The sequence below is a fragment of the Protomyctophum bolini genome (genome assembly GCF_963924005.1).
Source record: "Protomyctophum bolini genome assembly, chromosome: 22".
Lineage (NCBI taxonomy): Eukaryota > Metazoa > Chordata > Actinopteri > Myctophiformes > Myctophidae > Protomyctophum > Protomyctophum bolini.
In genome coordinates, this window is record NC_137883.1 from 13,327,355 (window position 1) to 13,349,621 (window position 22,267).

Below are 22,267 nucleotides of genomic sequence, written 5' to 3' on the forward strand. Positions count from 1 at the left end.
TATAAGTCAAGTTAAGTTATAAATTATTTTAATAATGTGGGTATTTAATAATTCACACTGAATGCACAATTCAGTGCACAACTCCCATGGTTTGGCTATAATACCATATCACTCCTGTAGATGGCAGCAATGCACCTGGTACTCATTTGGTCTTCCTTTATTATGCGATGTGTGAAGAAGATGGGCGGCGCAGGCGCAGTGGAGTGAGGAAGTTGCAACTCTGAGTAACGCAAGGAGGGAATTTTTCTGGTTCATGGTTTCCAGTTTCTTAGTTTTTGACGTATTACGGTATTTATGTCATTCCTACCTAGGACGAACACAACGCTATGCATATTTCAGTCTCTTGTATGATTTACTAACATTAATGCAACGTTAAATCTTAAAACAAACCATGTTTAGCCACGAGACTTTCCAGAGGCAGATGAGTGCTGTTATGGAGGCGCTGGTAGAAGCAGCAGTGGCGGAGATGAGGAGACTCCTGGACAAATGTTCCACCATGACCTTCTCCATGATGATGCACAGATCATGTTTAGTCCTCGACACGCGTGAGAAGAGCGAGGGAGAGGAGAAGGACAACATGACTCTGCAAGAGGGAACGAAACAGCTTCAAGCCATGACGGTACAGTTCATAGAAGTAAAAGACATTCACAAAAACGACCACTTATTTGTCATGGTAACTGTATTTGATTGAAAATCCATTTTGTCTCTAAAGCAGTCACGAGAGTCTTTTTGATTGGGGAATGTATTAATAGATAGTAGAATGCAATTTGCAACAGTTACACCAGATTTCTTTTTAATAATCTGATTAATCTAGAGTTGCAAATACACTTCATTGACACTCGAGCCATTAATTGATCCAAATTGCATTTCTGATCTGCTTGAAATCTCCGTCGTCCTAGTAACTGCAGATGTTACACGGCGTACTCTGTCCTCGTCAATGCCAATTTAAACAAAACATACCGATCTGATTGACTGATTCTTATTTGGATTAAGAAGCGTCGCTGAGACGGACGGACACTCCGATTGTTGTTGAGAAACAGGAAGACATTCTCCTTCTTCCTGTGACTGTCTGTACAACAATTCGTTTTATAAATGCAACTACCCAGCTAGCAAGTCATGGCGCGCCGCCTGCGGGAGGCGGTCGCCGCGCGCCGCCGATCGTGTCCTCCGCCGGGCGCGTCGCACGATGTGGCCGCGTCGTTCTTGATCAGCGTGTGCCGTGCGCGCCGACGCGCGTGTAGCCGGCGCCCCGCTTCTCTGCCGCGACTCGAACGTCAGCTACCGAAGGCAGCAGCAGGACAGCGTGGAGCTGTCTTATGACACCCCCCCCTCCCATATTGCGACCCCGCACCCCTCCTCCCCCATGCTCACCTCCCTCCCACATATTTATAGAAACATAATAAAGCAGCAAATGTATACTTAATTTTGTTTCTTTATTAGGAAAAAAAAGGTTACAATGAAATAATTTAGGCACATAGAAAAAATATGTAAACAACCAAGTTTAGAATACAAGAAAACAGTCATACCATTCAAACACTTTAACCATCATTGTTGGCTCACGAGCTTGTAGATTTGCTATTTTTGAAAAATCAAAATGTGGCCCAAACACAGTGAACGTTTTAACTAAAAACTGCAAGGATTTAGAAGACATTTTGTGGAATCAGTTCTCAAGTTTAATTTCTATAAAACACCAAGTCTATTCTGTGTGGAGTTAGTTATGTAGCGTAGGCCCAGTAATGTTGCAAAAACAGTTACACAGCAATAAACAGAACACACAATCGAGATTCACCTTTTGAGCAAGAAATAGTGCAGCATACATTCAAGAGTCCATTTGGAAAACCCTATAGCGGTGGGTTTGAACCCTTTTCATGCCAAAGTTATTCAGCATTTGAGCCACGGACCACCGTTTGATGAGCTGCCTGCCATGCCTGTCCGTTTCCTTCCTTTATGAAGCCTGACTGGTGGTGGCCGCCAGCAGAAGTTCCAAAATGCACCCTGTCCAACGTCTCCGGCTCTCAGACCCCAGGTCCCTGTCACTGAAGTCCAAGATCCAGTGGTTTTAGCCACTTTAACCATTATTTAAAAAGCTGTAAGCTGTTGAAAACGAGTTTGCTAATTTTGAAACATCGTGAAAATGTGGCACAAATCTGTAAATATATATTCTTTTGCTGCAAACGTTTTAACTAAAATCTGTGAGGATTTAGAAGACATATCAGTTCTCAAGTTTAAGTGCTTAAGTCTTTAAAACACCAATTCTCTTCTGAGTGGAGTCAGGAGTTTCTGAGCGTAGCAATGTGTGTATGTCCCCGTGTCTGTATGTCCGAGCACGGAAAGCTGGGTGCGTTCCTTGAGGTCTGGATGTTGCATATAGTAGAGGGTCAGGGAAACCCGACTGGTGGTAGAGCAGAGGTTGCATTTGAAGTCGATAGGTCTTCCTCCAGCGAAAGCTCGTCTGAAATCACAGAATTAATTAAATAAATTATTTTCACCTTAATCATTTCTCTGGCTTGTGATCCATGACTTAACAGTTGCCCTGTGGGTAAAACCCAGCCATTTTCTAATTTCTATTCCTGTGCTAAAATGTGACATGTGACAAAATGTGAAAATGTTCTTACCATTATTATTATCCATCACCATCATCTCCACGTGACCTCCTCATCTGTAATTTGAACAAAATCAAATACAAAATTGATATGGATTGCATTTGTATAGGGCTCACAACACGTGAGCTTGTGCCTTAACCTATTTAGACCTGAGGACGCATCTGTGTCGCCTCATAGGTTTTAAACATTATTTTAAAAGCTGTTAGCTGTTGAAAAATAGCAGATCTACAAGCTCATCTCCCTTCTACACCTCAGTCATTTAAAATGTCATGATGGTAACAAATTAACAATGGTACACATTTCAAACTTGAGGCAAGAGAGCTTGTAGATCGGCTATTTTCAGCAGGATCCAAAGGCCAATATATACAGACGTTACACAAAATATATGGCTTAACCTTGTTATGTAGCTGCTGTTGTTGTTGTTGCCATGATGTAACTGGAGTAGAAACCAGGTCAGGGTGGTAGAGAACGCAGGGTTCCAGTCCTGAGAAGTTTAGACAAAGACACAAAATTGAAATTTGTTTTCAGTAAAAAACGTTCAGTTGTTTCAAAAAGTAATTACTTAATTCAGTGGTTCCCACCAAATAACTGTTCAGACAGAGCAGAGACAGGGCAGTTTAATAAAGATTCAAATTAGCATTGATATTTAAGTCCACAGTCATCACAGTAGGCCTATACTTACTTTAGAAAATGCGTTTCATGGTGCAAGTTCTGGAACAAACCCCCGTCCAGACAATAGATTAGCTAGCTAGCTAGCTATAGCTACCGGATCGGATACACCGGTAATCTATTCCCTCTGCTAGCGTTAGGAAACGAAACGATTCTAACACGTGCAATTACACGACACACAGTATATATCAGATATAAAAATTACACTGACCTTTCAACTGAATTTCTCCGGAGAAAAACTGTGTATAACTAATATAAGCATTTGTTGGGCAGTCGCACCGTCTTCTGCCTCCACCTTAGCGTCGAGTCAACAAAAACAACAACACTGCAATGCATGCCGGGTGAAGCCTTGGTCCCAGGCTTCACCATAGAGAGGGGGGGGCTTCACGGGTGAATTTACTGCACGACCACAGTAAAGTGTTACAACTTACAATTAATATAGTCTGCAGGTACATATTACTATTAATACAAATTAAAACGAAATATAGCTGCAAGAAGAAGTAGAAGAAGAATCCACTTATTTATATTCAATAATAGTTAAAAAAAAAAACCCATAATAATCCTACAAAATATAATATTATTATTATTGATTTATTTTATACATAAGATGCAGAGAGAGAGAGAGAGAGAGCGCAAAAGAAAGAGAGAAGAGAGGAAGAGAGGGGCGGGGGGGGCAAGCCTCAGGACAGCGCCACGAGGGCTGTAAATGCACACTGTTGCGCAGAGGAATGAAAATCTAACTGAGGCGTGACCGTTTGTCGCGGGGACAGCGGGGGGGAGTCCAAGCCAGCCCGGGCGTGCTACGCTGTGAAGGCGACAGCGGGAGGCGGTAGCTAGCGGGGAAATGTTAGCTGGGTATGAGTTAATGAGTAAACATATGTGTCACTTACATTAACTTTGCAGCCCAATTATTATTTCACCGATGCGTGTATATTGACGTATAAACATCGTCAATATACACGCATCGGTGAAATAATTGTATACCGTAAATAAATGAGGAGGAAGCCCAAAAACCTTCGATGAGGCATAGGCGGGGCATTCGATCCGCAAGTGGAGGCTGCTGCCTGCAGTGCTACCGTTGCCCAGGTGGAGCCTGCAGAACCATTGCGTCTCAAGAATCCACCACTTATGAATGAAGTGTCTGGTGCGGGAGTCTGCTCTGGTGCAACGCACAGGTCCTCGCTGTACTCCTGGTGAGAGCAGGAGTGGACCTGGTGAGACGTAGGAGGGGCCGGACAGGAGGCAACCCACAGAGCCTATAGTCCCTCCACATGCCAGAATTCTCTCAGTCCCGGCATAGTAGTTCCGGATTGGTTCCAACGGATTGTGTGGCCCTGTTTTTCCCTAGTCTAGTGGGTCTGATCGAGGGTAGCTACTGGGACTTAAGTCAGGACTTGATCACCCCGGCTGGGTCACCTGAGTGAGGGGTATGATGTTCGCGATGACCTTGGGATACATCACTGAGGATACGTCCCAGTTGCATCCATGCGATGTATTTTTGTTCTAATGAACGTTTGTTTTTGACTGAGTTCGAAATTTGTCCGCCGTTTGTCAGCATAAAGTTCCCCAGTCATGTAGCGTAGCCTACTACAGTGAGCCATTCTAGCAATAACATTTTGTAATCATAATCAAATCATAGGTTATAAAATAAGCCATCACAACTCAAAACGGACATGGGAACTAGATTAACTTGAAATCTCATTCATCACACCGATTTCCAAAACGGCACCGATTTCCAAAACGGCACCGTTTAATACAGATTTGTTTCTAACATCTCTCACCATCATCACCTATACGTTCACCTTATGGTCATTATGTTATACAGGCCACATAGAAATAGTAAATATGATGCATGATAGGTTAAATTAACAATTTGTTTATAACATGACCTAAATATGCCAAACATAAATACGCCAAAAGCGACATTACACTGCGATGTGACTTGGCCAGTCAATGTGCTCCAAATCATCAAAGATAATGGTGCTGTGTCAGTGTCACACACAATGTTCACCCCATTTAAAGCGTCAAAATAAACGCATCAATGGATGACTAAATAAATAAATAACTGTCAGCATCTCACAGGATTCAAACTCCTCCCAATGTCAGCAGGTGCACACCAGTCTGAAGCATAGCCCTGGGTGTGCCATTATGTGCACTCCATCTCTGAACAGTAAATAACTCGGTACAAATCCAGTTATCACAACTTAAACCAACAGCCAACAGACCTAGATTAACAAAGGATGTCATTCACCACTGAATGACTGAGGCTTTCCGAAATTACATCATAGGCCAGCCAAGTGTTGTCCCATCCCAGCCAAAGTCTATAGGCCTATGACCTGTTTGTGTAGGGTAAATGTTTATAAAAACTCAAAACATTATAGGATAGGCAAGAATAACGATCCTGTGCTGTGTTGGTGATGGAACGTTGTCGTGTGTATCATGAATTGGCTTGATGTGCAGTGCAGTCATGCAGATGTGAATTGACACCTTTTTGTGCCTGATTTGTAATAGGCCTACAAATATAATATAAATATAAATCAAAGAACAAATTTAGCTTCAATAATTTGGTCAATATTCAATCATTAAGTTCACAATAGCTTTTCAGACACTTTGCCATGCATATTTTATTATTTAGTCGCATTTGAAAACAAATCTAACCTATCGTGTCATATTTACTATTTCTGAGTAGCCTGGACTATAATGGTGAATTTAGGTGATGATAATTATGGTTGGAGATTACTTGGAAACCAATCTATATTAAACAGTTCCATGTTCATTTGGTTTTCAAACTTTTCATGGCTGCACGGTTTTATACTCTATGATTTGATTATGATTGCACTATGTCGTCGCTAGGAATGGCGTACTGGAGTACTCTCCATGTCTAGTAAACTTTATGCTGACAAAGGGAGGGGTTCGAATCCCGTCAGAAACAGATGTTTATTTATTCATTCATTCATTGATGTGTTTCTTTTTACGCATTACATGATCTGCATACTATACTGATATTCCTGGTGATAGTTGCATTTCTAAAGCGTAGGCTATTTGTTGTTGGAGATAGACAGTCACAGGAAGACGGGGTTGTCTTCCTGTTTAATAACAACAACAAAACATAGGCTACGGTTAAGGTCCACATCCACAACGCAATGTGAGTGTCTGTCTGCCCAAGGATCGGATTGGGTATGTTTTGGCATTGTGACAGAAAAAAGTGGCATTTGCGAGGACAGCTACGCATTCTATCGCCGTTAGAACATCTGCTCGTTTCTATGGCGACGGCTGACGCCATTTCAAGTTAATCTGATTTCATTACAAACCGATACGCCAGCCGCCTCACTTGAGTGTTTGTGTGTTTTAGCTACTTTGACGCCACTATATTTCAATGACACATATTGAACTTTATTTTAACCCCTTTACATTTTCTAGGAAGGCCAATTTCAAAATTCAATACTTTGAATACTTTGTTAAAAAGAAAATGCACTTTGTAATTTGTAGTACTATTGATTACTTAAGTATTTTTTAAAGCAAGTACTCCAGTACTAAAATTCAAGTACAAGTTTGACTGAGCAGCTATTACTTGTAATTGAGAGTAATATTTGACAAGGAGTATCTATACTGTGACTCAAGTACTTCTGAGGTTGAATACTTTCTGTCCATGCTTCTTGTTAAACTGAGCATGTTCAAACTGAAGAGCAGATATAATTGCTTGTAGGTATTGGTATGGGATTATCTTTATTATGTAAAGAAGGAAAACTATATGCACATCTCAGTTTTTAAAATACGGTACTGGACCCAAAAAGTGATCAACTGAAGAAAAAAGTGGAATGTCCGCACACAATATAATTCTGCTCCCCGTCCTTTTTATTTCAACCTGTCGGTATATACAACGTTTCACCCCTCCGGGCTTTCTCAAGTTACATCATTTTTTATTATTGCCATTCATTGTACTAATTTGGCATACAGAGAATTGTCATAAAATGTTACTATTTTTTTTCCCTAACAAATTTACAGAGTGAATTTGCATCCCTTATGGAAAAGTGGACCAAAGGCGCAGTGGAGAAAATGGCATTGCTGTTAAAAGTGTCCATGTCCAAAGATGTCCATCCATGTTCTGCTCCAAAGAAAAGAGGTCGTGTCAAATCCAAGACCTCAAGAAAGATGGTCAAGCAAAGAGCGGGAACAATGGCTGGAGACAAAAAACGTAAGTACTGCAGGTATCCGGAAGGCTCGCCCCAAAACACACTCGTCCCCATTTGTTTTACTGAAGTTAAGGTTAGGAATAAGATTAGGGTTAGGCATCGTTTTACTGAGGTTAAGGTTAGTAATAAGATTAGGGTTAGGCATAGTTTTACTGAGCTTACGGTTAGAAATAAGATTAGCGTTAGGCATAGTTTTACTGAGGTTAAATTTAGGTTTAGGCATAGATTCACTGAGGTTACGTTTAGGAATACCTGGTGGCCGGATTTGACCCGAGGCAAGCGTGTTTTGTGGCGAGCGTTCTTCTACATTTGTACTGTAGCCTAACCACCCTAGAACAATTTAGGTATTCAGCTGATACTCCTAGAGTGATTTACAAGGGCAAGATCAGAGTAAAAGGCACCTAGTTAACCAACAACAGGGCAAATTGTTAATACAATAAAATAGTGCAACATAACTAGCGAGTAAACATGCTGTAGGGTAACATTGTATTCACTTTAAGAGAGATACATTTTGTTGTGGTTTCTTTACGAGATCACTTGTCAAAGGCTCTTGTTGGAAAACTAAAAAAGTGCAGTTAGTGTGCTTAAACATTTTGAACAGACATACTTTGCATTTTTTATTTATTTGTGTATTTATTTTACAGGTGAGGGACCTGATGTCACACAAGAAGAAGGTGATGATTCTCAGCCTCGACATTTTGTATATATAATACCTGTGTGGCCTGAGCAGGGACATATACAAGAAGATGCTGCTGGTGCCCAACCTTCAACTGATAGACGGGAACATCAGGCCACACAGGTAGAACAAACACAAGGAGAAGTTGATAGTGGTTCACAGCTTTCAACTGATAAACATGAAGCGAATCAGGTCACACAGGTAGAAGACACACCAGAAGTGAGTGACGAGGAGGACGTCGGGGACACTGACATCACCAACCAAGAATTAACTGGAAACTCCGAAAAGAGCAAGAAAAAAACAGAGCTAAAGTGTCCCTCTTGTGAAAAAACTTTTGCTCGAAAGTGTTGGCTCGACAGACACTTTTTGAATCACTCTAAACCCCTCTTGTGTTCTCAGTGTGGCAAGCGTTTCGCAACACAGAGAGCCTTGGACGGACATTTGCGGAAACACACCGGAGAAAAACTGTTCCGATGCTCTGAATGTGGGACAGGGTTTGCCTATAAACATACATTTAACAGACACATGCAACAGCACAGAGTCAAGAAATTGAAATCGTGCTCTCGACATACATGCACATTTTGTGAGGGTGAGTTTCCAGGGAAATTCGAATTTCAGCGGCATAAGTGTTCCGCGTTGGAGAAGACATTCCACTGTTCTCTCTGCCCCATGACCTTTGAGTGTAGGCAAAGCCTGGCTGATCACGAGAATCTCCATTCAGGAGAAAGAGATTATGTTTGTGAAATGTGTGGCGAATGTTTCTTCTCCTCCTCATCGTTGTCCACACACAGGGTAACTCATCTTCCGCAGCTGAGCAAGCGCACAGGAAAAAAGCTGTTTAGTTGTGATGTATGTGGCAAGGGCTGTAGTCATCAAAGTGCTCTCAAGCACCACATGCTTACCCACACTGGGGAGAAGCCTTGTGTTTGTGACACTTGTGGTAAAAGATGTGCTCACGCGAGTGCACTTCAGAACCACATGAGAATACACACCGGAGAGAAGCCGGGGCAACGCCTACGGCCGGTTTGTAAAGTGTGTGGAAAAACTCTCGGTAGCATGACCAACCTTAAATACCACATGAGAACACACACAGGGGACAAACCCTACAGCTGTGATCAGTGTTCCAAACAGTTTCGGAACCCAAGCAATCTAAAAAAACACCGCTTGACGCACACAGGTGAGAAATTGTACGGTTGCAACATTTGCGGTCGAAGGTTAACTACGGCTCACAGCCTGAGGTCTCACATGCTTCTCCACACAGGAGAACTGCCGTACCTGTGTCCCATTTGTGGTAAGAAATGTTACCAGCTTCGGGAATTCGAGAATCACCAAAAGGTTCACGTCCTTCCATAGTCAGACGAAGTATAGCTTATAAATGTAACTCTCATTAGGCTGTAAATCTTCACAACAGAGTCATCAAAATAAGATCTGTCATTGGCTACGTCATGGACAGTTAAATCCCCTTTTCATTCCGAATAGAAGTTAAATCCTATTAAACGTTGTCATGTAAACGCCTACAAAAACTTAAATCCGAATGAAAATCCTCGATGCGATTTAAAAACCATTCCGATGTCACTGGCCGGATTATTCCGATGTTCAATGCGATTGAAAGAAAATCGGACTCATGTATACACTGCTTTGGATGTAAATTCATTCTGGTCTTTATTTCCAAGGTACTCCAACTCCAAGGTGCTCATATCCAAGGCATGCCGAGGAGTTTGCACATAGAGCGCGTCAGCGCGTGTTATTTCATGCATTTTGCAGATCCGAAATCCACACAAAAAAACATGGAGCAGCAGCAGATGATCCCCCTGATCTGTGTGTGTGTGTGTGTGTGTGTGTGTGTTCAACAGTCTCTCTCTCTCTCAAAAATAACGAGCGACCAGATACAATAATAATCAGTGTGTTGCGTGCCTTGGCCGTGCTGTAGATGATAAAGTACAAATAAAAACGAGATGATCATCTTCCCAGCGGAGAAGGGGAGCCGCAGCGGGTGGGGAAAAAAAGACGGTAAACATATATGCCCGCCCCTATCCAACCAGCAGCCTCAAAACTACTGCGGAATGAAATGATTGGATTTCAAAGTATCGTCTTTCTTCTGTAATGTTTTGTATTGTTGAGACAGTCACAATGAATGAACTGCCTATATTTTATATGTCCAACAGATGGCGTAGTTTCACGTGAATTAACATGTATCATGTCTTATCATTCGTAATGACCATTTCCCATGGAAACTCGCAGCAAAAAACATTACTTCCGAAGTATTTTATTCTGAAGTATTTATTCTGAATGATCAGCCTGCATATAAACGCGGCCAATGATATAATGGTACACCTAATTAATGACTCACAAGGAAGAATACCGATTTTTGTCCAAACATTGATGATTACAATACCCAGAACCTGTGTTACAGTGGCTCCTTACAATTCAGCACAAGTGCTTGATTTGATCATACGAATACAGGCAGCCAAGTGAATACATAACCTGGTCCTTTGAATTATAATAGATCTTAATATAATACACTATAACATTACTGTTGGCGATTTTGTATGTTATTTTTCAGGAAATGGGAAAAATAACCTGTGTTCCAATAGAACTAATGTAGTTAGATTTACCTCAATTAGGAATTGGAAAAGAAAAAGTTGAAAAACTTATATTTTGCTCATTAGCTTTTATTTAACGTCATTATTAAAGTAATATAAAAGAAAGATAAACCCTGTTTTGTCATTTGTATGCAAAAAGGCTTAAAAAGCCGGACTAGTTTTTGGTTGTTTCCGTTTTGTTTTTCCGGCTCCTTGTTGTGTTATGGGCATTTATTTTTGGAACATTCACATAAGAATCATGTCCTGAACCCTATAACAATAACTGGGAAAGTGCATCATTATCTGTGTACAAGGATTTCTTTGCTTAGTTTAGTTTATTAGTTTATTTGCACAATAAAAGTACAAAAAAAGTTAACATCAATAAAAGAAGTGTGTGCAGGTTTAAGTCAAGTTAAGTTGTAACTTGTTATAAATTATTTTAATGTGGGTATTTAATAATTCACACAGATGCATTATCTGAATACAAAATGTCCACATAAAGTGGTGGAAGCACATGGAACTATTCCAGCTGTATTAGCTTTTGTCTAGTTTAAAGGAAGAGGATAACTCAGAATTTTATTCTATGAAAATTGTGATAAACCATAACTATTATTTGTATTGGGCTTCATTGATTTGACTGGCTACAGGAGTGGGCTACTGGGCATTGTTATGAAGTGGGCCCTGTAGGCTACAATCTGTATGTATCTTAACTAATTAATAGCCGGGGAGCCACAGGCCCAAAAGCTCAAGGAATAGACATTCACCTGTGATGTCATGACATACTTTTTATTTGTGTTTTATCTATTCACCTGGTCATTAATGTACACGGAATGAGAGGCCATTTTTGTATATCACACCATAGACAACATAAGGCAAACATTTCCAAATTTCATCATGCTTTGGAATCCATTCCAAGCATTAGTTTTGCACGAAAAATACTCTTTGGCCTAAATTCGGCCATATCCACATCTTGCAATGGGTCTGGTCCACAAGATTCGATACAGCACCAAGATACCCACGTAGGCCTACCTGTCTAAATACTTCCATAATGTCCACACTCACAACAACAGAGGGAGTTCAACAAACCGTGTGCAACCCAGATTCGGCATGAACAAGGGACTAAATTAATTTAGCTCCTATGCCACAAAAATGTGGAACGCCCTAACAAATGTCATTGAGGTGGAATCCCTTGACTACTTCAAAACCGTCTGCAATTCAAAACTGGCCCCTGTAAAATCTGAATCCCCCACCCACCCCTTTGGCTTTTTACCTTCACTGTATCTCTTTTTCCCCCTTTTCCCTCTTTTATTATGATTTCCAGTTTTTGGCTATATAGAAGTGTATATTTGTACCAATATGCATATCCACCACTGCATATTACCTACATTATGTTCTATTCCCATGGTTGGTCTATATAATACCATATCACTCCTGTAGATGGCGGCAATGCATGCACCTGGTACTCATTGATGCGATGTGTGAAGAAGAACATGAGCGGCGCAGGCGCAGTGGAGTGAGGAAGTTGCAACTGTCAACATTAACCATAGAGTAATAAAAGGACATTGACAGCTATATTGTAATTTGTAGCCTGGTTTCCATCCCTTAGTTTTGGACGTATTTGTATTTATGTCATTCCTCCTACCTATGACGAGCACACCGCTATGTATATTTGAGTATCTTATGACTTACTAACATTAATGCAACGTTAAATCTTAAAACAAACCATGTTTAGCCACGAGACTTTCCAGGGGCAGATGAGTGCTGTTATGGAGGCGCTGGTAGAAGCAGCAGTGGCGGAGATGAGGAGACTCCTGGACGAATGTTCCACCATGACCTTCTCGTACAGATCATGTTTAGTCATCGACACGCATGGGGAGAGCCGCAAGAGCGAGGAAGAGAAGGACAAATTGATTCTGCAAGAGGGAACCCAACAGCTTCAAGCCATGACGGTAGCTGCAGACTCCCATCTAAAAAGAGTTTGTGCCAGGGAGGGACGTGAGGGATGTGTTCTCAGTATTATTCGAAACCCCTGGAACGCCCAAAGCCCCTGGGTCTATAGTTGCCCAATTTGAAAACCATACTAATGACTGCTACCATCTTATCTCTGTCATCTGGCCCCTCGTCCCCTATGGCCTATCAGTGTCTACTCTAAGGCTCTGCTTGTCTGATTATTTGTAAAGTGTCTTGAGAGACAACTTTGTTGTGATTCTGCAGTCTGCACACAGTAATTGTATTTAAGTACAACAATTCATTTGAATTCCAAGCATTGTTGTCAACTTGACCATTTGCTCATGAGCGGTAAACAGAGATGATAATCTGAATAATAATGTTAAAGGGACACTTCGCCTTTTGTGCTAAAATAAACATTTTAATGAAGTTTATAATATTTAGAACACTTTCCTGGGGGTCTTTATGTGTGTAATATGTGGTTTTAGATATTTTAGATTTTAGCAGTGCGCCCAGTGTCTCTGATGTCATGGACACTGGGCTCACTTACTTCCTGGACTACAATTCCCATAATGCTTTGGTGCACTGCTCCTTGTGGATAGGGGGAGGGCTGTCTGAGGCAACATGTAGTCCTAGGACAATGTAGTCCAGGAAGTAAGTGAGCCAGTGTCCATGACATCAGAGACCCTTCCACAACACATCAACAGTGCCAAGCCCACAGGCTGATCACATCCATGAATTAGCCCCATTGATGTAAAATATTCTAATTCATTGAGATAGGATTTTTTGATTTTCATGAGCTGTACGCCATAATAATCAAGATTAAAACAAAAAAAGGTTTTAAATATTTCACTTTATGTGAGTTAAGAGTATATGAAAGTTTCACCTTTTTAATTATATTACGGAAGAAAATGAACTATGCCAAAAATGTTCTCTCCTCTAACAATAACTTTACAGAGTCAATTTGCGTCCCTGATGGAAAAATGGACCAAAGGTGCGGTGGAGAAAATGGCACTGCTGTTGAAAGTATCCATGTCCGAAGATGTGTCTCATCCTGCTCAAAAGAAAAGAGGTGGTGTCAAAAAGATGGTCAAGCAAAGAGCGGGAACAATGGATGGAGCCAAAAATAGTAAGTACTGTAGGCTAACAACCGTAGAACAATTTAGGTATTTAGCAGATAATCAGAGTGACTTACAAAGTGCAAGACCAGAGTAAAAAGCCCCAAATGGATCTTTGTGGGTCCATTTGGTTTCATTTTACACTCTCGAGAGTTAAACCTTTGTTAAACATCTGCAATACTTGATTTACAAGAGGTCTACACAATTAACACTCACAACGCCAAGCCGCTTCCTAACCGCCAGATGACGGGTTAAGATTTTACCCCGCAGATCGCCATACCCAACATATGGCAGGTTATAAGGTTTATATCAATTCCAAGCAGCCGAAGCTCAAAACTAACCTTTCATGCTGTCCAGGCTTCTAGACAGCGCCTACGTTCTTCCTATAATGAGGATCAATGGGCGTGAACCCCATAAGGATCCACTCATTGTCGTTTCTTTGCTGCATGTTTAATCAGTAAAATACTCCAAAGTTGTTGTTTTTGTCCAATCCGCCCGACGTTCAGATGTAAATTGTGATTTTTGATCGCATCCCGCCCGATATTTTTTTTTGCTCCTCCTCTTGCTGTTTTGGGCTGTGTGCCTCGGAAGTAGTTGGCGCAACTATACAGATATTGCCTGGCTGCGACATACACTGTAGACTAAGTGTGTGCTATGTCTCCATTTCATTAATTGAGGGTTGCACCACCTAACCTCCTCAGACAACTTTTCTTAAAACTGCACCAAATCTCATTCACATTTAACTCTTCTATTAACGTATACTTCAGATCATGTACAGGCAAGTTGAGGCAAACATACAAAAGAATACACCAGTAAGACGCCTGAGGGCGAGAAGCAACCTCTCCCTAAAGGGCGAGGTTGTGTGCATGCATCCGCCTGGGTGACAGCAAACTGCTGTGCGAGCGCTGGCACTTTTGCATGGGGGTCAGACACGTGTCTTGAGTGTACAGGGTTTCATGAGGTCAGATCAACATATGGAATGTCAGAACAGGTCAGCTCCATATATGGAGATTTAAGGGTGACAGTGGGGGCAGTGTCTTGAGCGTACAGGGTTTGATGAGCACCCAGGTAGGGCCGGGCCTTCATTTTCGGGCCTGTTGAGAACATCAGGGATCTCCAATATGGTCTTAATTTTGTTCAAAATGTTCTTTGTATTTATTTTTTGTTTTTTTACAGGAGAGGGACCTGATGTCACACAAGAAGATGATGCTGCTGCCCTAAAACAAGCGTCCCATCAGCGGCCAGCGAAACCGAGGCTCTGCAAAAAAGGTAGTCCCGCTGGTTCACAGCTTCCAACTGTTAAACAGGAACCTCAGGCCACACAGGTTGAAGAAACACAAGCTGGTAGTGGTTCACAGCCTTCAACTGATGAGGTTGAACCCGCCTCAGAATTGAGTGACAAGGAGGACGCCATGGACACTGACTTAACCGGCCAAGAATTAACTGCAAACGCTGAAAAGAGCAAAGAGAAAACAGAGCTAAAGTGTCCCTCTTGTGAAAAAACCTTTGCTCGAAAGTGTTGGCTCGACAGACACTTTTTGACTCACTCTAAACCCCTCTTGTGTTCTCAGTGTGACAAGCGTTTCGCAACACAGAGAGCCTTGGACGGACATTTGCAGAAACACACTGGAGAAAAACTGTTCCGATGCTCTGAATGTGGGACGGGGTTTGCCTATAAACATACATTTAACAGACACATGCAACAGCACAGAGTCAAAAGTCAGAAAATAAAATCGGCTAAAACTCAGACATGCACATTTTGTGAGGCTGAGTTTCCAGGGAAATTTGAATTTCAGCGGCACAAGTGTTCAGCGTTGGAGAAGACGTTCCACTGTTCTCTCTGCCCCATGACCTTTGAGTGTAGGCAAAGCCTGGCTGATCACGAGAATCTCCATTCAGGAGAAAGAGATTATGTTTGTGAAGTGTGTGGTGAACGTTTTTTGTCCTCCTCATCTTTGTCCACACACAGGGTAACGCATCTTCAGCATTGCTGCGATGAGCTAGGACTGGGCTGCAGCGATTCAAGTGTCTTGCAAAGCCACCTGAGCAAGCACACAGGAAAGAAGCTGTTTACATGTGATGTATGTGGCAAAGGTTGTAGTCATCAAAGTGCTCTCAAGCACCACATGCTTACCCACACTGGGGAGAAGGCTTATGCTTGTGAGACTTGTGGTAAAAGATGTGCTCACGCGAGTGCACTTCAGAACCATATGAGAGTCCACACCGGAGAGAAGCCGGGGCAACGCCTACGGCCAGTTTGTAACGTGTGTGGAAAAACTCTTTGTAGCATGACCAAACTTAAATTTCACATGAGTGTACACACAGGGGACAAACCCTACAGCTGTGATCAGTGTTCCAAACAGTTTCGGAACCCGAGCAATCTAAAAAAACACCGCTTGACGCACACAGGTGAGAAATTGTACGGTTGCAACATTTGCGGTCGACGGTTCACTGCGGCTAGGACCCTGAGGTGTCACAGGCTTCTTCATACAGGAGAATGGCCCTATCTGTGTCCTATTTGTGGTAAAAAATATCACCAGTATGGTGAATTGAAGAAACACCAAAAGGTTCACGTCCCTCCACAGTCAGATGAAGTATAAATATCAGATAAAGGAAAATATCTCATTAGGCTGTAATTCTGCACAACAGAGTAGAAATAAATATTTTATAACTGTAATGTCACAATCACTTCAGTTGTTCTCTTAAATATATATTTTTATCCCACGATTTTGTAACCCATTTTTTCACCCCTGTGTCAATCATCTAATGTGATCCTGGGCTCTACACACCCTCCACCAACCTAGTCCCCATATATGGGGGACAAGGGGAGAGCAACGGACTTGAACTCATGCTTCCTTCATGCCTGAGTGTCCAAGTTGCTCCTTTACACCTGACAGGGGGGAGTTTCCCTGGTTGGACGTAGCGCGTGGAAGGAACACGTTATTCCAACCAGTTCCTTTCCCCTCCATCAGGCGCCCCGGCTGGCCAGGGGGAGGCAGTTTAGTGACCAGGATTACCAGTTGTTCTAAGTCATTATGTGATGGACGATGGCAATAATGAATGTGCTTTTGTCACTGTTATAAATATTGAAAAGCTTCGCTGAAATCTATTCTTTTATGCGATTGTTAACAAAGTAATACAAAATAAACCCTGTTTTTGTCATGTCTTGTTATGGTGAGTGGAAATTATTTTGGAAAATTCACAAAATCATCATTATGTCTTCAGGGATTGGCTGTGCTCTATACAGCGTTAAGCCTTTAATAATGTGGGTATTTAATAATCCACACAGTTTCATTATCTGAATATAAATTAAACTGTATTAGCTTTTGTCTAGTTTTAAAAACGAAAATTGTGATATCTATTTGTGTATTATTGGGCTTCAGTGATTTAACCGGCTACAGTAGGCTACTGGGCATTTTTATGAAGTGGGACCTGTGACAATCCTTAAAGGGAAACTTCACCCTTTTTGCAAAAAAGATCTGTTAATGACGTTTAGAAGATTTAGAACACTTTCCTGGGGGTCTTTGTGTGTAATATTTGGTTTTAGATATTTTAGATTTTAGCAGTGAGCCCAGTGTCTCTGATGTCATCGACACGGCTCAACATGGACTACATGTTGTCTCAGTAAGGGCCTGAGCACATTTTTGATTCCCTGCGCGGACAAAAGAAGCTGTGTTTTGCGTCATTTCCGGTTTTCTAGACAGCTGGTGGATGGAAAAAAAGCTCCACCCAGGCCACACGGCAGATTGCCGCGTCGGCCAGATTGCAGCGTCGGCCAGATTCCCGGAAAATCTTGCCCCAGCGACATTCTGCCGCGTGGGTGGAGCTTCGTTTACATCCACCAGCTGTCTAAAAAAACGGAAATGACGCAAAACACAGCTTCTTCTGTCCGTGCATGGAAGTTCAAATGTGCCCAGGCTGTAAGACAGCCCTCCACCTAGCCCTCCACCTATCCACAAGGAGGAGCAGTGCACCAAAGCATTATGGGAATTGTGTCCCTTTATGTAGGCTACCTTTGTGACCTGACCTGAAAAACGTGATGGTGATTTGGTGACAGTCCTGAATTAGTAGCAGTTGTCCCAAATCCTGTCCTATTTGTATTTGTATTTTTATTTAATTTAGTATTTTTTATTAATTTAAGAATAAATGAGTGTGTTTGAAATTGATTGTAAAATGTGAGTCAACACTGCCCTCTAGTGCCGAAAAGTGCAACTCTGGATTTTATGCTGAAACAAATTCAAATTTCTTCTGTGGAAAAAATGTGTAGGCTATGCCTCTATTATTTTGTTAGACCATCATGTGACATTATTTCATAGAGAGACCAAAGGGACTCAATATTTTGCTCAAAAGCGCATTCTAGTCTAAAATGTGAACTAAACAAATCGGAATATTGCCAATTCCACAGAGTTATAATCGGCCATTTCGGCTCATAATGTAATAAGTTAAATGTAATAAAAACTCATAATGTAATAATCAGCTCATAATGTAATAAAATCATGATCGCATAACGTAATAACAGATTTGTCTATAAAAGACGTGTTACGTTATGAGTTGCTACAATAAGGCAGCTCATAATGTAATACAAGTTCATAATGTAATGGCCCATATTGGTGAGAAAAGTCTTACACTGTCATTGTTATTACCTCTGTTGACAAATGTAGACTTCCATATGGCCCATATAGTCTTACACTGTCATTGTTATTACTTCTGTTGACAAATGTAGACTTCCATATGGCCCATATAGTCTTACACTGTCATTGTTATTACCTCTGTTGACAAATGTAGACCCCCCCCCCCCCCCCCCCCTAGGTTAAATTTAAACTGGTCCAAAAAGTGAAGGGTGGAGTGCAGCCGCAGGTGTGCCGCGTGCGCATGACATCATTATACCGGAAGTTATGCGGGAACGTGAGTGGCAAAAGACAACAAACAAAAAGACACTTAATTTGTCGAGGGTGCAGAAAAATGTTGCGATATAAAACAGCCTATTGTTTCCCGCCCCTACAAGAACCAGACTATATTATATGGAGTCGTCGTTGGAACCTCGAGTGAAGTTATGAGGTATTTTACCTTAGGAGGGGTAAAGAGAGCTGCTGTCAATTTGGATAATGGGTACTAAAGGTTAATGAATATGGACATTGAAATGATGCAGAGAGGTGGAACCATGCTGCACGCAGGAGTGCAAAGAAGAAAACACCGAGGCCAATTATGTGATGACAGAGTCACAGAACGCCAGACAGATGACAACAGCAAGTGTGTATGGAATTTTGGAGCCATGGACTTCCATAAGTGTGAGTTGCATTTTAATTGATACTAGCTAACTAATAGCCTATTCCCGATAATTCTGTGGTAGGTGGTGTGCGCCAGCTTGTGACATAGCTTGTAAATTGTGTGTTTGGCATCATGGCCATATGCTATCTGTGTGCACGTTTCAGACTACAACGTTTAAACTGTGGTTTGGCATTTTTCCATGCCAAACATTTTGGCATTTTCCCAGCTATAGCCTATAGACATTATCTGGATAGCACCTACCTATTCTGGATAGTTATTCTATACTGTGCTGTTGTCATAATTAATTAGGTTATTATGGCCTTGTTAAGCACCTGTTTGTCTGGAGTCTGAAGTTTCTGAACCAGAGCCATTGAAAATGATATCATACAACTCTGGTCTGAACATATAGTGACATGTGCTGCTACTGTCTGTCTGTGTGCATCACGTCACACGTGCCTGTGCACTTTTGGCTGCTTTGCCATGTTCTTGCTCTTGTTAAGCACCTGACTGTGCTGGTTGATTGGCAGCCACCATCACCATGCCTCTCTCTATTTGTGAATGTGTGTGTGTTTTTATACCGGGGCCTTCTTGCGTGTGTGTGTGTGTGTGTGCGTGTGCGTGTGCGTGTGCGCGCGCGTGCGTATTCGTGTAAACGCGCGCTGAAGAAGCCTGGTGTAGCAAGGCCGTTGCGTGCGTGCGTGCGCGCGCGACGTCTGGTCCTGTTGTCTGTGGCTTGATTGACTATAGCTTATACAGTATTTATTATTTATTGTGTGCATGTATTTGATATAGCCTACACGCCCTAATAATTAACAGGGATATTATTTAATAACGAAAACCAAACTACCATTGGCCTGGTTTTATTGGGCCGGTGAAGGGCCGGATCTACTGCACATTGGGCACGTTTGATTGATTGATTGAAATCTTTATTAACAGTTTGCAGAATTACAGTACATTTCAAGCACAAACTCAATACAAAGACTGTTAACTGTGAGTGGACGACCCAATTAAGCCTTACACTTGTTTACAACAGGGTCCACATTGTTCAATTCATCAAAACATTTAGAGACAAACAAATAGACACTATATGTAGTTAAAGAACAGAACAGGAATTCATCATATAGGAAGCGAAAAGGGAAAAAAAATATATATACAGTGAGGGGAACAGGGGGATAAAAGAAAACGAAAGACAGAGTGTAGGGCGCCTGCACACAACACCATGCGTTGATGCCATGTGTGCATATGTGCAGGCACCCAACACCACGTCCATACAAAAACATAGTACAATCCAGATAAAAATTCAGCTTTTACAGTGGCCAGTTTCGAATTGCAGCCATCCGTAGGTGCCCTCTGAGAGCAGTTTTGAAGGAGCCAAGGGATTCACATGTCTTAATGACTGTTGGTAGGGCGTTCCACATTTTGGTCGCATAGGAGCGAAAATAATTTAGTCCCTTGTTTGTGCCGAATCTGGGTTGTACATGGTTTGTTGCACTCCCTCTGGTGTTGTGGGTGTGGACTTCGTTTACATTAAGGAAGTATTTAGACAGGTACATGGGTATCTTGGTGGTGTATCGAATCTTGTGGACCAGACCCATTGCAAGATGCTGTACTCTGTCGTCGACCCTAAGCCATCCCAGCCTGTCAAAGTGGGCAGGGGTGAGGTGGGTTCGGGGGGTGAGGCCAAGTAGGAGCCTGACCAGTTTGTTTTGGGAGGTCTGGAGCCTAGTTTTAAGGGCCTTTGAGGTGCTGTGGTACCAGGAGGTGGATGCATAGTCAAAGAAACCTTGTACGAGGGCTCCTGTTAAGGTCTTCAAGGTGTTTTTGTCGACCAGTGAGGAGATCCTGTAGAGGATAATATCGTCACCCACTCTAACCAAGAAGCCTTTTTGAGATTACTATTTGATCCGAAGAGAATGGATTCAGTTTTTCCCAGGTGTAAGGATAGTTTGTTATCAGCGAGCCAGGTGCAGATTCTACCGAGTTCAGAGCTGAGGGTCCACTGCCCAGGGGCCCTTGGGTGTCTAAAAAGATTAGTGTTGTATTGTTGGTGAGAAGGCAGCTGAAAAGTTGCTGCTTTACACAATTGTGTGTAAAGCAGCAACAATGGGCTAGATTGGCTGTTGTTCAAGATGGGTGGGCCCACTGGGCTGTGTGAGGTCAGGTGGAGAGGTGACTCTGGTGGAATAAAAGATGTGATGTCCACCATCCAGCAATGCTTTTTCATTCTGCATGCATTGCGTGTCAGGTGGCTCCCCAAAAATAATGTAAAAACACTGCTTACTATATGGGTCAAATAAAAATAATGTGTTTGTTACTGTCTCGCTGTCACTCTGGGAAAGGAAAGTAAAGGTACTTATATATGTTTACCCAGGGTAACTGGACTAAGCATCAGATACTTGTTTACAGCCAGGCCCTGCTTATTTCATAGAACATTTCATGGTAGTGGTTCAATGCCTTGTCCAAGGGCACTTCAGCGGTGGTAATTTTTAACGTGTCGGACCGCTGATTCGAACTGGCGACCTTCCGGTATCAAGACCGCTCCGCAATCCGTTCCTCCACTACTGCCACAAATGGGTTGGGGTAGGCGACCAGGAATAGGCCAATATAACGGCATAAAACCGCCCCAAAACAGCCAAAATGCACACGTGCATGACATGTGAAGGGGGGCCCTTCGAGTCCCAGGGGCCCTCAGAGGTGTTAATTCGGCCCACTGAAGAGTGAAGACCATAAATGCCAGGGTGAATTTTGGTCCACCATGCCATTGTGCTGTTTTACAACACCCATGGCCATGCCCTAGCAAAGGGAAAGGCTCCTAATTAATACAGTTGAATAGCCTAATGTGATTAAGCTATAGGCTAAAGATGTGACCTATCTGCAGAGGCTCAAACATAGTGGTCAGAGGATGAGGGGGGGGGGGGGGGTGTGTGCAATGATACGAATCTAATCTTGATGTCCCAATTTCATGCCAACTGAAATGGATTTATGGTATTTAAAGCACAATACAAATGTTTCATCTCATGTGAAACTATCCACTGGATGGCAGTACAGGATAATATCCTTCCAGATACAGTGTTACAAAGAGAGAGAGAGAGGGAGGGAGGTGTAGTCTGCCAATATAGAATAAAATGCGTTCATTGTGCAACATATTGCACAGGGAGGCTAGTAGTAGGTGGGGGGTTTCCACTTTCCAGTATGTCCTGGGGTGCATTCA

The 22,267-nt window shown here is 42.1% G+C and overlaps 2 protein-coding genes across 6 annotated transcripts; both read left to right on the forward strand.

Moving 5' to 3' along the window:
- Positions 1 to 219: 219 nt before the first annotated feature.
- On the forward strand, positions 220 to 10,839 carry LOC308309967 (uncharacterized protein). 4 transcript variants are annotated; one of them, XM_080755976.1, is made up of 5 exons: positions 220 to 288; positions 400 to 634; positions 7,278 to 7,467; positions 8,110 to 8,264; positions 8,343 to 10,839. In XM_080755976.1, exons 1-5 carry the CDS (start codon positions 254 to 256, stop codon positions 9,492 to 9,494), a joined length of 1,767 nt encoding a protein of 588 aa, XP_080612102.1. In that variant the 5' UTR covers positions 220 to 253; the 3' UTR covers positions 9,495 to 10,839. The 4 variants fall into 4 exon arrangements, with proteins under 4 accessions (XP_080612102.1, XP_080612099.1, XP_080612100.1 ...); XM_080755973.1 differs by having other exon boundaries at positions 8,110 to 10,839; XM_080755974.1 differs by having other exon boundaries at positions 400 to 619; positions 8,110 to 10,839.
- A 1,413-nt stretch (positions 10,840 to 12,252) lies between these two features.
- LOC308309907 (uncharacterized protein) lies at positions 12,253 to 16,865 on the forward strand. Of its 2 annotated transcripts, none has more exons than XM_080755880.1 (3): positions 12,253 to 12,699; positions 13,628 to 13,799; positions 14,965 to 16,865. In XM_080755880.1, exons 1-3 carry the CDS (start codon positions 12,448 to 12,450, stop codon positions 16,386 to 16,388), a joined length of 1,848 nt encoding a protein of 615 aa, XP_080612006.1. In that variant the 5' UTR covers positions 12,253 to 12,447; the 3' UTR covers positions 16,389 to 16,865. The 2 variants fall into 2 exon arrangements, with proteins under 2 accessions (XP_080612006.1, XP_080612007.1); XM_080755881.1 differs by having other exon boundaries at positions 12,253 to 12,672.
- The last annotated feature ends 5,402 nt before the right edge of the window (positions 16,866 to 22,267 follow it).